The sequence below is a fragment of the Cotesia glomerata genome, linkage group LG8 (genome assembly GCF_020080835.1).
Source record: "Cotesia glomerata isolate CgM1 linkage group LG8, MPM_Cglom_v2.3, whole genome shotgun sequence".
Taxonomy (NCBI): domain Eukaryota; kingdom Metazoa; phylum Arthropoda; class Insecta; order Hymenoptera; family Braconidae; genus Cotesia; species Cotesia glomerata.
In genome coordinates, this window is record NC_058165.1 from 10,442,708 (window position 1) to 10,456,302 (window position 13,595).

At 33.5% G+C, this 13,595-nt stretch overlaps 1 protein-coding gene across 19 annotated transcripts in view; it reads left to right on the forward strand.

The window, feature by feature from the left end:
- Positions 1–13,595, forward strand: part of LOC123270923 (protein turtle-like) — a 190,642-nt gene that overhangs the window by 156,375 nt on the left and 20,672 nt on the right. For 16 of the 19 annotated variants that reach the window (XM_044737092.1, XM_044737088.1, XM_044737095.1 and 13 more), the window contains 5 exons: positions 4,851–5,260; positions 5,596–5,867; positions 7,756–7,970; positions 8,563–8,628; positions 8,979–9,167. In XM_044737092.1, coding sequence (XP_044593027.1) covers positions 4,851–5,260; positions 5,596–5,867; positions 7,756–7,970; positions 8,563–8,628; positions 8,979–9,167 — 1,152 coding nt within the window. The remainder of the gene's footprint in view (positions 1–4,850; positions 5,261–5,595; positions 5,868–7,755; positions 7,971–8,562; positions 8,629–8,978; positions 9,168–13,595) is intronic. The other 3 variants (XM_044737097.1, XM_044737098.1, XR_006510725.1) reach the window with 1 other exon arrangement.

Below are 13,595 nucleotides of genomic sequence, written 5' to 3' on the forward strand. Positions count from 1 at the left end.
ATAACAATAATGATTGGTAGATTAAAAAAAAAAAAAAAAAAATTCATAATTAATAATTTTAAGGGTAATTAGATAAGTAATTCGAAATTGTCGTTTCATGCCTAATGGTATTATTCATCAAAGAAAAGTAGAGAAAATCCTGTCGATCCAGAGGAAAATATACAATTTCCTTTGTAAATTAATGCCATAAAAATTTTCCAGAATGAGTATAACAATAAAAAGATTGTTACCACTGATGCTGCTGATCGTCCAGACAACACAGGCATTAATAGGATATGATTGCGGAGGAATTTCAATGAACGTGACAACGATGTCAGCAGTTACAGTAGGAGAGTGCAACATTCCCCTCAAGAACCCAAGAGAAGAAGCTGTAACTCTACAATTGCTGCAGCTAGCGGAATTCGGAAATATTGAAGTGCGGAAGTGTAGAGTAACGAACGGAAGACAAGAATACATTTATGAACTTGATTACAGACAATGCAAAAAGTTACAAGAAGACGGGAGTTTAAGAATGGGTGATTCAGGGTTTATAGAGGGAGTAAAAAGAAATAGTACGGATTTTCGGATCATAATATTAGCAGGAAAAACAACAGTGGATGGAAAATGCACGGGAGTTTCATACAGCGATCCATTTGGCACATGGGACGGAGTTATCGTGGAGGCGACCGTAAAAATTACAATCAAGAACTATTATGCGACTATTGAACGAGCCAGTAACAAAATAATTTTAGGAAGCGGATCAAGATGCGACTGGGCAGAAGGAGAGTGTATCGACCAATCAGGGAATTATGTGTTTTGGAAAGTCATCAGGGATGATTCTTGTACAGCCAACCATCTCACACTATGAGGGTCCGGGATTGATTCTATCGGGTGAACCGGGAGAACCAGAAATTTATACTCTAAACACAGAGGAGATGACCTTCGCCCTGTCAAAGAAAATGGAAAAAGAAGTTTGTGGTTACAAATTAATTCAAACAGAACACCCGAAACTATTAATCAGGATATTAAAACCAGGAGAACACGGAGCGAGAACGCGACCGATCGCAACGCACGATTTAGATATCTTCACATGCATAAATTCAAAATTTATATACGTAGAAAAACATATCAAACGTCAAATGAAAGCTCTATACAGAGACATATTGCTGCACAAATGTGAAGTAGAGTGGCAGGTAATTTCCAATGCACTTATGTTCTCAGGACTTAAACCAGAAGAATTTGCTTACGCCATAATGAAGGGCCCAGGATATTACGCAAGTCTCGCCGGAGAAATAATATATTTAATAAAATGTGTAGTAGTAGAAGTGACATTAACAAAAACACAGGAGTGTTATCAAGAACTACCAGTAAAATATAAGAATGAGAGTTGGTTCCTAACCCCGAAGTCGAGGATGCTGATCAAAGGAGGAACGATGGTGGATTGTAACCAGCTGTTGGCAGTAGGGTACGAAATAGACGGAGCATGGATTGTAATGAAACCCGACTTCGAAGATATAGTCAGACCACAAACATTGAGCCCATTAACGACACCAACTTGGAGCTACGAAGACCTAAAGCATGTGGCAACGAGTGGAATATACACAGAAAAGGATCTTGAAAAACTAAGGAACAGAATAATGCTACCAGTAGAAACACCTGCAACGGTAAATACCATAGTAAGAGGAGCCACCGGAAGGACAATTTCAGGAAATTCGGGAATATCCATGGCAAAGTTCATCGACGAGGCAGACATTGAAAATTTCGCGAAAAAACAATGGGATAAATTTTGGGGAGGATTCTTAATATTTGGCACAACCAGTGCCGGAGTAATCGGAGTAATCATGGTGTTAAAATTCTTAAAAATAATAATCGACACGGCAGTTCACGGATACACGTTACACAGGGCCTACGGTTGGAGTCTATATCTACTAGGAGCAATATTATCGTCCATAACTCACTTACTGTTGCATCTAGCCAAGGAGCCACTGAGAAACAGTAATGAAGAAAAAATGGGACGACAAAAACGAAATCTGGGAAAAACCGAGGAAGAAGAGTCGCGATTCTAAAAGAAAGATATTTACTTTAGCATTAAGCCATAATACATACACATATACACATAAATATGCATAATCGTAACACAAAAAAAAAAAAAAAAAAAAACGGGGAAAGGGTGTGAGTTGTTTATGTTTATTATTATTCCAGTGCCTTGATGGAGCCAACTCGGGGATCCTTGTCTAGGGTCATCGCTTTGGACAACAGGAGGGGATTGTACTCAGAGGATATAGGAGAGTATCGGCCATTCGCCCGCAACAAAACAATTATAACCTTTATGAACATCGAGGACGAGGAAAGGAAAATCGGAATTTTGGAAGAGAAGATAAACGAGGTAGCGAAAGAAGAATCGAGCAGCCAATACAGGGAATGGAGAGAACAGATCAGACGAATGAAGACCCGAATGCGCGATAGCATTCACCGCTGCAGTATACGGGAAGCATTTACCACCGCTGAAACCCTACAATACCATCAAGAAATCTTTAAAATCAAGGAAAGTGGAGAAAAGATAAGAAGAACAGAAAAGGGCGAATGGATTATCAACCCCAATCAAGGAGGTCTAAAAATAGTAAACGGAACCATCTGGAGGAAATAGATGCTGAAATTATACTAATAGACAAAATCACCGCTACAGCATTTTTTGCTAGTCTAGCAGCATACGAAGGTCAAGCAATTCGTGACGTATATTCGCCAACTGTTATAAAACAAGGATTAGAAGAGATTTTAGAAGAAAATAGTAACTCAGATCTACTGACGGGAACAAGAAACGACGGCATAAGGTTACTGTTGGGAATCATAGACATCGAAGTGATAATTTTTCATCAGCAAATAATTTACAAATACGTAATTCCATTAATACAGAGAACAAGTTACAGAATAATTAGGCATTATCCTTTCCCGACACAGATCATCTTCAGCACAGAATCTCAGCATCAGGATTTGGCTCGATATATATATTCATTATTATATGTAAATGTAATACACTATTATCTATATATTCATTATTATTCTAGAATGTAAAGAAGTCTCTTAGGGTTCCAATTATTTAGTCTGAGCAGAGGGTGGTACAGCAATTTAGATAAGAAAAAAAACGCGTTAAATAAATCGGGACTCCAAGGTAATAGATTCCTAATACCATTTAGGAGATTGGCTTTCTTTTTTTAGCCGGGGGAGCATGTGACGGGTGGGCCTACCCCCCCGTCAATATTATGATATTCTATATATATTTTCTATAAATCGATGGGCCAACTTGCCCACCTGAATTAGACACCGAATTTCCGTTGTATTTCTAGCCTGACTCTGGTTACCGAGAATCGCTGCTTGCACGTGTTGCTGAGGAGACGCTTTCTCATGGGAACCGAGCAAACAGGTACTCTAGCACAGGGAACCGCTTTCGGCGCCTTGATACCATTTTCTGCTGACTAGGGAACTTGAAAATAACCACCTAGTTCCTAAAGGCGGAATAATCTGAGTTCAACCGCGGAATAATACAAGTTCCGCGCAGTGATACAGGTGTTTGGCGGCATCCGCGACCGAGGTTACATAAACCTGGGACCTCCAGGAGGAGCGGCCACTTGTAAACAGTCAGTCGTTTAGTCTGTCCGAATCTATGTCGAGTCCGAGCTGTCTTGCATCGTAATTAATTGTCTCCTAAGACTCTAATTCTCGTTGCTGTCCCATCTCTCTCTCTCTCTCAGTTATAGAATCAAAAGTATTGCATCAAATGGATTATTGTACTGGATTAGATTTGCTTTCATAAATAGAATTAGTTTGTAAAAGAGACTCTCAGGGCCATTTCGGGCAACTCCCATGCTTTGGGGACGCTCAATAAACAATTAGTACCGTAATTCACGAATATTCTTCATTCACTGAGCGACCCACCCTTTTATCAACATCTAAATATTTTTCAGTGAAACGCTGAGCTAGTCCGGAGGTCTGGTTACGTGACAGGTAAATAACCAGGTGTAGGCTCACACGTAACATTGATTAAAATATACAAATATTTTAGCTTAATTATGCTACTTAAATTTTTGTTCTATTATTTAAAAAATATACTGTTGAACTTTTTAATTATTTTGCAAAATATTCTTCTCATTTAACAGATAATTTCAATAATCATAATTAATAATTAATTCTTAGGAATAAAAGTAATTAGCCAATACTGTTATTTATTATTAAATTTAATTATTTAAAAATAAAAAAAAAACAAAATAACGATGGCCCGCAGGACGCGAACCCGAACCAGTTAATTGGCAAGCGAGTAAAAGCAACTCGCGCTAACGGCTGGTTATCGGAATAAAATCAGAGGTAAATCATAAACTGCGCTTGAGAAAAACCAGTTTAACCCTATAAATAAATAGTTTGGTTTATTTATTGGTATTGGGGTTGTTAAATTAACAATTACTACTAATTAATATTATTTGAAATACTTCATATACTTAATTAATATTATTAGAATACCTTCTTATATATTATCTTATCAATTTCGAGTGCCAATAAATAATAATTATTTTCATCTTCAAGCATAATTTTGTTAAAACTGCGGTCGCTATCTTAGAATTAAGTATTCAAAAAATATTAAGCGTCCTAAGGAACAGGCGGTCGATGCAAAACGTCTGAGTTTCTTGATAGCTAATAAATGTAAATTTTATGTATGAAGTTGTGAATCATCATTATCATACTGAACAGTCTAAAGATGACTGAATTTATACAGTTGCTGATGATAATTAAACACATTGTGTAGAACCTAGAAACTAATATTGCGCCCTGACTTAATTTCCCTCATAAATAATCTAATAATTTATTTTTTTATTTTTAAGATCCTGCAAAGGTGACTTTTACACCTACAATCCAATTTTTACCGTTCCGATTGGCTGGTGTCGTTCAGTGTTATATTAAAGCCAACCCTCCTCTACAATACGTGACATGGACCAAAGATAAACGTCTTCTTGAACCTTATCAGACTAAGGATATCGTTATAATGAATAATGGTTCTCTACTTTTTACTCGCGTTAACGAAAATCATCAGGGAAAGTACACATGTACGCCTTATAATGCTCATGGAACACAAGGTGGATCAGGACCTATGGAGGTTTTAGTGAGAAATCCCCCGGTATTTACATTGGAGCCCGAACCGATGTATCAAAGGAAAATCGGTGAAAATGTTGAAATGGCTTGTGATGCTCAAGAAGCTGAAGGAACAGAAAAGCCAACGATTCAATGGCAAAGGGTTCGTAAAAAGAAAATATTTTCAGTTTTTTTAGATAAATTTTTTTTTTTTTATTTTTTATAATTGAATTATTTCAATTCTTCCAATTTCCAACTCCATCAATATAATTTAATTATTTATCTTTCAAAAACTATCGCTCCAGAATTTTTCAATAATTAACTTTATTTTTTTAATTGATTGAATTAATTTCCTTTTAATTAAAAAAATCAATTGATGGAAAAACAAATTTATAATAAAATAACATCCCGGCAATCAATTTATTAATTAAAACTATGAATTTTTCGCTTCGCAGCTTTGATTTCATTACTAGCTATTTAATTTTTTATAAAAAATAGGCGAATGGCGCGCCCTTGGAACGCAATAGAGCAAAAATGGTGGGTGGTAATCTGACGATAGAAGGCTTACGTCGAAATGATTTTGGTTATTATCAATGTGTTGCTTCTAATGAAGTAGCAGTTATTCTTTCATCGACTCAATTAATCGTGGAAGGATCTCAGCCACATGCGCCTTACAATGTCACTGGTACCGCCTCGCAATTTTCAGTGACACTTCATTGGCTTCCAGGTTACTCTGGAGGTCCCGATTATAAGCAAGATTATACGATTTGGTATGTTTTTTTAAAATTGTTATTATTATAATTGACGTATCTATTCTTTATAATAAACACAACAAATTAAATTAATCATAGCATACAATACATCATTTAAGAAAAGTATAACTTTAAATTATATTGATTACACTTATAAATATTTTTATGAATTTTATTTTACTGAGGAAAAAAAATTTTCTTCAAGCAATTATTAATCGATATTTGAAATGAGTTACTTTTATTGAACTAAATTACTTATTTTGAAGATTTATTACTTCAATTAAGAATTTTATTTGTTGGCTCGAGTTATTTGTAACAAATATTAGTTTCTTAAATTTAATGAAAACACTCTCTAATTCACGGTAATTTTTTACTTTAATCAGAATATTATTTTATTAGATACAAGAAAAACAATTATAGATAATTTTACTAAAAATAAGAGTCAATTTATTGTTTCAAACATTTATTATAGAAGAAAAGAATTTTTCTTTTAAGCAAATTGATTGTAATAGTAAATTTTACGATATTGTTGAATTTATTTTATATTTTCCCAATGTTTCTACTAATTATATTAAAATTTTTTTTTTTTAATTTGAGTCACATAAACTACTAAGGCCATGAGCGATTACGGCAGGGAGTAAACTTTTGTGGTTAGATTCGTTTTATTTTTTTTGGGCTGAGCAGCATAATACACTTAAATATTGAAAATATTCATTAGTGCAAGGGCCGGATCTGATAGGCTACTGCGTGCCTTATATTAAATTTAATGATATCAATATTTCTTAAATTCAATTTGTAAACAATTGACTGTTCTATGTTCTATGAGAAAAAAAATTACCTTTAATGAAAGACATTAAAATAATTAGTAATTGATATTTAAAATGAGTAATTTTTACTGATCTAAAACTGAAGCCAAATTTGATTAATTGTCCATATAATACAAATAAGCCAGTCATACGATTTATATTTTTCTTGAAAATGAGCTCTGTGAAGCGCGGACTTTTAGATTTTGCAAATTTTTTTATAGTATTCTTGATTTTTTTTCATATTTTCTGTTAATTATAGTGAAACAAATTTTATCAACAGTAAATAGTTCCGATTCAGTAGATAAGTGGCGAGAAGTAGTTCCAAGTTTTCATTAACAGAGCGGAATTCATAGAATAGTTATGCACCATTAAATAGTTAAATTCGATACTTCTTCCACTTGATACATTTTCGATCATTTAACACATCGATTTGAGAAGAAGATTTATAAATTTTATTATCAACTATTTTTAACAATATTATTATGCCTAAATAATATTGAACTTGAAGATAAATCCTCAAGTTATTAAAGTTTTAATCTCTTTCTAAATTAACATTTAATTTTAAAATTGGAATAGAGATTTGGATTCAATTAAACAATTTTTTGCGATAGTAATTGCGAGAAAACAGTACAAGAAGAATAATATATATTTTACTTGCTGTAAATATATTCTTACACTGATAAAAAAATTGACTTGACTCAAGAGCCAAACTCTTGAACCAAGAATTCTATTTTGAAGAAAATGATTTTCTTGAATTAAGAGAATAAATTCTTGACTCAAGAAAATTTTCTTAGACCAAGAATAATTTCTGAGCTCAAGAATTTATTCTCTTGACTCAAGAAAATCATTTTCTTCAAAATGGTATTCTTGGTTCAAGAGTTTGGCTCTTGAGTCAAGTTAATTTTTTTATCAGTGTACTTACATTTTTATTTACTAAATGTTAAAAATTCTGAATCAAATGATTATTTTAACTATGAAGAAAATTTTTTTCTCGGCATTTAAGAAAATAAAATATTTTATTTAATGAATTTTTTTTTTCTCAGTGAAATGTTATTTTTATTATACAGTAATGACTAATAAATTATAAATAAATAAAACAGGTATCGTGAAGCCGGCACATCAACTTGGAGAACTCCTATACCAGTTACTCCATCCGGTAGTACATCAGTGACGATCAATAGTTTATCACCAGGAACCTTATATGAATTTCAGGTCGTTGGTAAAAATGCTATCAGCGACAATATGACCAGTAAAATAACAACAATAAAAACGCTCGGTAAAATTAATTCTTCACCCCGACGGACACGTAATTACGGTAATTTTACAGTAGAACTACCATAAAATACAGTAGAAATGCCATCTAAAAATTTCAATCGATAACTATCGTACAAGTATTGCAGAATCACCGTCACTTATACTGCGGTGATTTTGTAAACTTTTTCATCAATGATCAATCATCCATTTCTTCAGATCAATTAATCAATCAGACAATCAAATTACGCATCAAATATAACATTACGGTATCGGTATTTTTACCGTAATTTACCGTAATTTCGAGCCGTCAGGGGCTAAAATTTATAAAACAAATTTCAAAATTAACACGAGGTTTTTTTTGAACTTAGAATAAGAATTTTTAAATACCAATATCTCTTGACCTGCAGTCATTTGCCATCTGAATTTATTTAAATATTTTTCCGTAAAATTTCACATATCGGCTTGAATCAGATCATTCCATATTTTTTTTAATCTCATTCTTAAGATCAAGAGTTGTTGGTTTTTAAATTCTTGAAAATTTTGAAAAAAAAAAAAAATAAAAAAAAAATTACATTCACTAACCTCTGGATATCATTCGCAAAATAACAAAACGTTGGATGGAAAATAATATAAAGTTCAATCTTGTTTATCAGACGTTGGCATCTCACCTCCAGCAACTACCCCTATAAATACTGGAGGCATCACATCCGATCAAAACGGTAAGTTTTCCTTGGTCAGAATAATAATTGAAGTAATAATATAAAAATTGTTGAGGATATTGCTCACTCAAATAGTTGAGACATAGATGTGCTATCGTTAACCTGGTCCACTATTTTAGACTGATAGGTCATAAACCGAGGAAATAGTTCCAGCTGTCGCCGATGGACATTAATGTTTGGTTATTCTGTTACTTTAAATGAAAATTGCTGCAAAGCTTGTTTAATATTTAATAGTTGCTTCCTTAAAATTTACAGAATTTATATTTTTATTGTATTTTTCTTAATTGTTGATTATTTTTGGTATTTATGAGTGATCTTGATGTTGATATGATAAATTTTGACTATTCTAGCTGGACCAAGACCTGGGCCTCCAAGAAATTTAACGGTTACGGAAATAAGCAATGGTTTTTTAATCACTTGGCAGCAGCCTTTGGAGAAAAGTCATCTTATCCAGTACTATGATATTAAGTACAAAACTGATGGACCTTATAGAACTCTTAATAAAGGACAAATTCGACCTGAAGAAACTAGTTATCTTGGTAAATTTTATTCCATTTATATCTATACTAATGTATAACTCTGTGGCAATACGCGTTTTCATCCTCCGACAAAACATCCTACGGACAAAATAGTCCCCGACAAAATTTCACACGGACAAAATATCTCTCGACAAAATATTCCCCAATATAATGAGAAGCTTATAATCATCATAATACTATTTAAAACACCCACCGCAATTAAAATTCGTAAACAAAAGGGCACAACACGATAACAAGCATATGTTTTGGCGTATTTTTAGATAAACACACACAAAATCACGCTTAAATAAATAATTAAATAATGTTCGTAGTAGCTAATATAATGAAAAATATTTACTCATAAGAATCACGCGGGAAAGGGTTATTTTGTCAAGAGATATTTTGTCTGTAGGATGTTTTGTCGGGGGATAAGAATGCGCAGAACCTGTAGAGTTTTAAATCTTCACGGAAAAAAGTAAACTGTAAAATTCACTCGGATTCCGGTTAATTTTTATAGTTTCAAACAGTACAGCGATAAGTAGCTGTCACTATAGTAAGTAAGGACTTTCTCATCTTAAAAAATTACAGTTTCAAACAGTAAAAATTGCCGTTTAAATATATAGTCTATACTATGAGGAGAAGGGGAAGGTCTCACACACGGAGAATTTAACATTTGAAACAGTAAAAATTCTACTCTTAAAATATATATTTTACCAGTCCAAGCAAATCAATAATTATAGTTTGATTTTTAGCTTTGCGTTTAAAATTTACCATTTGTACTTTGTAAATATTGACGTTGCTTATATAGAAAATTTAGTAACTGTAATTTATATTTTTTACATATCATATGCGATCATTTTTTAGGTACAAAATGATAAATATCAAAGTCAAAATTCTTAATTATTATACTTTAACATTTTGGACTTTCACATAGCGAATATTACTGTTTGAAATAGTATTTTCTTCCATGTAAATAACAAATTGTAGCATTTAAATGATAAATATTATGAAGTGATTGTTAAAATCACGATTTTACTGTTTGAAATGGTAATTTTTTCCAGTTGATCATTACTTATTATAAATCGACTATTATTTATTACAGTTTACTTTTTTCTGTGTTTTTTCTCTTATATTTATCAACTAAGTAAATTGGTGTGAGAATTCAAAATTTTGTTTGAATTTATAGTAAGCTTCATTTCTACGAAAATGTGTAAAAAAAATTTGTCTCGTTAATTGTGTTGTGAGAAACTTATTAAAAATAATTTTGAAAATAATTATTCAAAAGTGGGTATCAAACATCCCACTTTGATCTATTTTGATTGAGATTTTTTAATGAATATATAGAGAAACAAACATCATTAAACCCAAATCTATGATTTTAAATGATAAATTCTAATAAATATTTTTAATAATGTCAAATCATTCAACCAAAATAATCATAAAACAATAAATAATAAACTACTTTTGAAAATGAAAAAAAAAAATTTACAAATATTAAATTATCGTGAATGAAATGTTTAATAACAGTTATAAGATTATTTTCTTTTTTTAAATATTAAAACGGAGTTTTTCATCTTCTGGTTAAAAGTAATCAACTACGCGTCTAAATAAGAAGAAATTTTTCATGAAGTATAGAGAATATTTTAAGTTAAATTCAGGCCAATTTTTACATATTTTGAATCAATATCTACAGAAAAAATAATAATGAATATATAAAAGAAAATTTTCAGGATAAGAAAAAGCATTAGCTTTGACTATCAATTGTTTTTTTCTTCGAACATTTAAGGAAGTCCTTTCGCTCCAGTTGAGTCACAACAACTGTAGTAGTCAATATTCGATAAATTAAAATAAAAAACCCATAAAAATTCCTAAAATTAAAAAATAAATAGTATATGAAACATTAATCGTTGAAATTTTGGAAATTAAAAAAAAAATAGTTAAACACAAAAATTAATTTGACTCTTGTAAATCAGCTGTTAGTAACCTGTCCGTGATTTGGCAATGCTTTATTTCGGTTGTTTACATTTTTATTTGCACAATATAACCTTAACCATGTTTAACTTTTTGCAGTTAATGTAAATAAATTAATTAAAAATGTTTAATCACAAAACCATAACATTCTAATATCTCATGACAGGAATGCTAGTATTTTTTAATTATTGTTTTATTTTTCAATTATGAATTATGAAAATTTGTTAGCAATAAATTAACTAATAAGTATGTATGAAAAACATAAACGCGTTGAAGTTTAGTTTGAATTTATTGAATGGTCTGAAGCTCGCGCGCTACACAACGTTGCCAAATGTTCTGACGCCATTTAAATGTAGGATACTTAAAAATTTTCTGTGATTTTATAATTATAATTTCTCCATAAATTCCACGGCAACCTATATATTTTATTGCAAAAAATGAAACCTGAATATTTCGAAAACCTTATTTTGAGTTTTTTTTTACCCCATCTAATCGGTGGTTAATGCTATAATTCGAGAAAGTTGTTAAGGTCTAATTTTCTCGTAAGACTCGGAAAAAATACTAACATTTTTAGAAATTTTTTTTTCAAAAATTTGCTCGTCGAAGTATAAATTAAACTTCACTAGTAGATACATAAGGACTAACTATTAAATAAAAATTAATTTTATGCATGATCTAATATTTTTAACTTCCTGCTAAGAAAATCGAAGATTTAAAAAAATCGGGAAGTTATTGTTTTCACCCCGTTTTGCAAAAATCGAGTTTTCATCAGATCTCGACGTTTGAAGGTCACAGGAAGCTTCCCTGACTATCCCCGCGAGGTTGTCACTACGACTGTATGTGTGTGTGTGTGTGTTTTTTTTTTTTTTTTCAGAGGGGGGAATCCTTTTTGCGGATTCCAGGCATAGCTGTTTTGCCTGGATATGTGAAGACTCGACGCAGCGTCATACTAAAACTCGACGCTAACGCCCCTACTCACTAAACCCTAAACCCTTTTTCTTCTTTCCTCTAATCCCTCATGGGAACCGCCGTCAGGCATTACTTCGTGAGGGGAGGAACTAGCTACTGCTCTTCCTTCTGGTGGCTAAGGTGTTAACTACCTTCCTTATATCTTCTGATATTTCCTCTTCTTCTTTCGGTGGAACGCAAGTCTTTGAGGACTTCCGTTACAAACGTGTTGGTAGCGTTCCAGACAACTTCTGATGATGGCAACATTGCTTCAACTAGTGAATCTGGTGGCATTCTCTGGTTCAGGATCCTCTCCAACTTTTCACGCTGTGGATCGAAACGAGGACATATAAAGAAGACGTGCTCCGCATCTTCAGCAACTCCTGGGCAGGACGGGCACTCCGAAGAGTCATCGTGCTTAAATCGGTGTAGATACTCTCGAAAACACCCGTGTCCGACAACATCTGCGTAAGATAGTAATTGACCTCGCCGTGATTCCGATTAAGCCAAATGTCGATCCGAGGTATGAGGCGGTGCGTCCGCCTACCCTTCTCTGCAGCATCCCATTGTAGTTGCCATCGGCCTATGCTGTTCTGCCGTTCTTCAATTCTAAGTTCTTCAGGGCTCAGTGCAGTTGACCTTTTTCGTTGATAAAGGGCTCGTCTTTCCTCTGCTAGAACTCTAAGAGGTAGGGTTCCGGCAATGACGCACACTGCTTCTTCTGATATAGTGCGGAAGGCACTAGCTACTCGTAGGGCACTCAGTCGATATATTGGTCCAGCTTTTCTCCATGATTCTTGGGTTTCCAGTGCATCAGCCCAAATGGATATTCCGTAAGTGAGCACTGATGTGACTACTGATGACAATAGTAGCCTCCTGCTTTGCATTGGGGCTCCGATGTTAGGCATCAACCGTGCGAGACTAGCCCTCACTACTGACGCTTTGGCACTGACGTGTTCCACCTGCTGCTTGAAGTTGACTCAGGCATCCAGCATCACTCCCAGATAACGGATAAATGGTTGTGATGTGATTTTTTGTTCTCCGACTCTCAACTTGATAGTTTCTACCGTTTTTCTACTGGTGATGAGCACTGCCTCGGTTTTATGCTTGGCTAGTTGCAAGTTCACCATGTCCATCCACAAATTGACTCGTCTAAATGTAATATCAAATGCCATTTCTATCTCTTCGAGGTGCTTTGCGACGATCACGACAGCTACGTCATCCGCATATGCTACAAGTTTGACTCCCGTAGGCAATGCTATTCTTAGGAGGCCATCATACATGATGTTCCATAGCAGAGGACCTAAAACTGAACCCTGTGGCACTCCTCCGGTAATTTCGTACTCTTCCGTACCGTTCTTCGTGTCATATTTCAGAACCCTATTCGTAAAGTAGCTCGCTACCATTCTGCGAAGGTATCCTGGTACGTTTTTTTCTTCTAGAACCCGCATAACGCAGTCCCAGTTAGCGGAGTTGAAGGCATTTTTGATGTCCAAAGCAGCCACCAAGCAGTATTTCTTCTTTCCACCC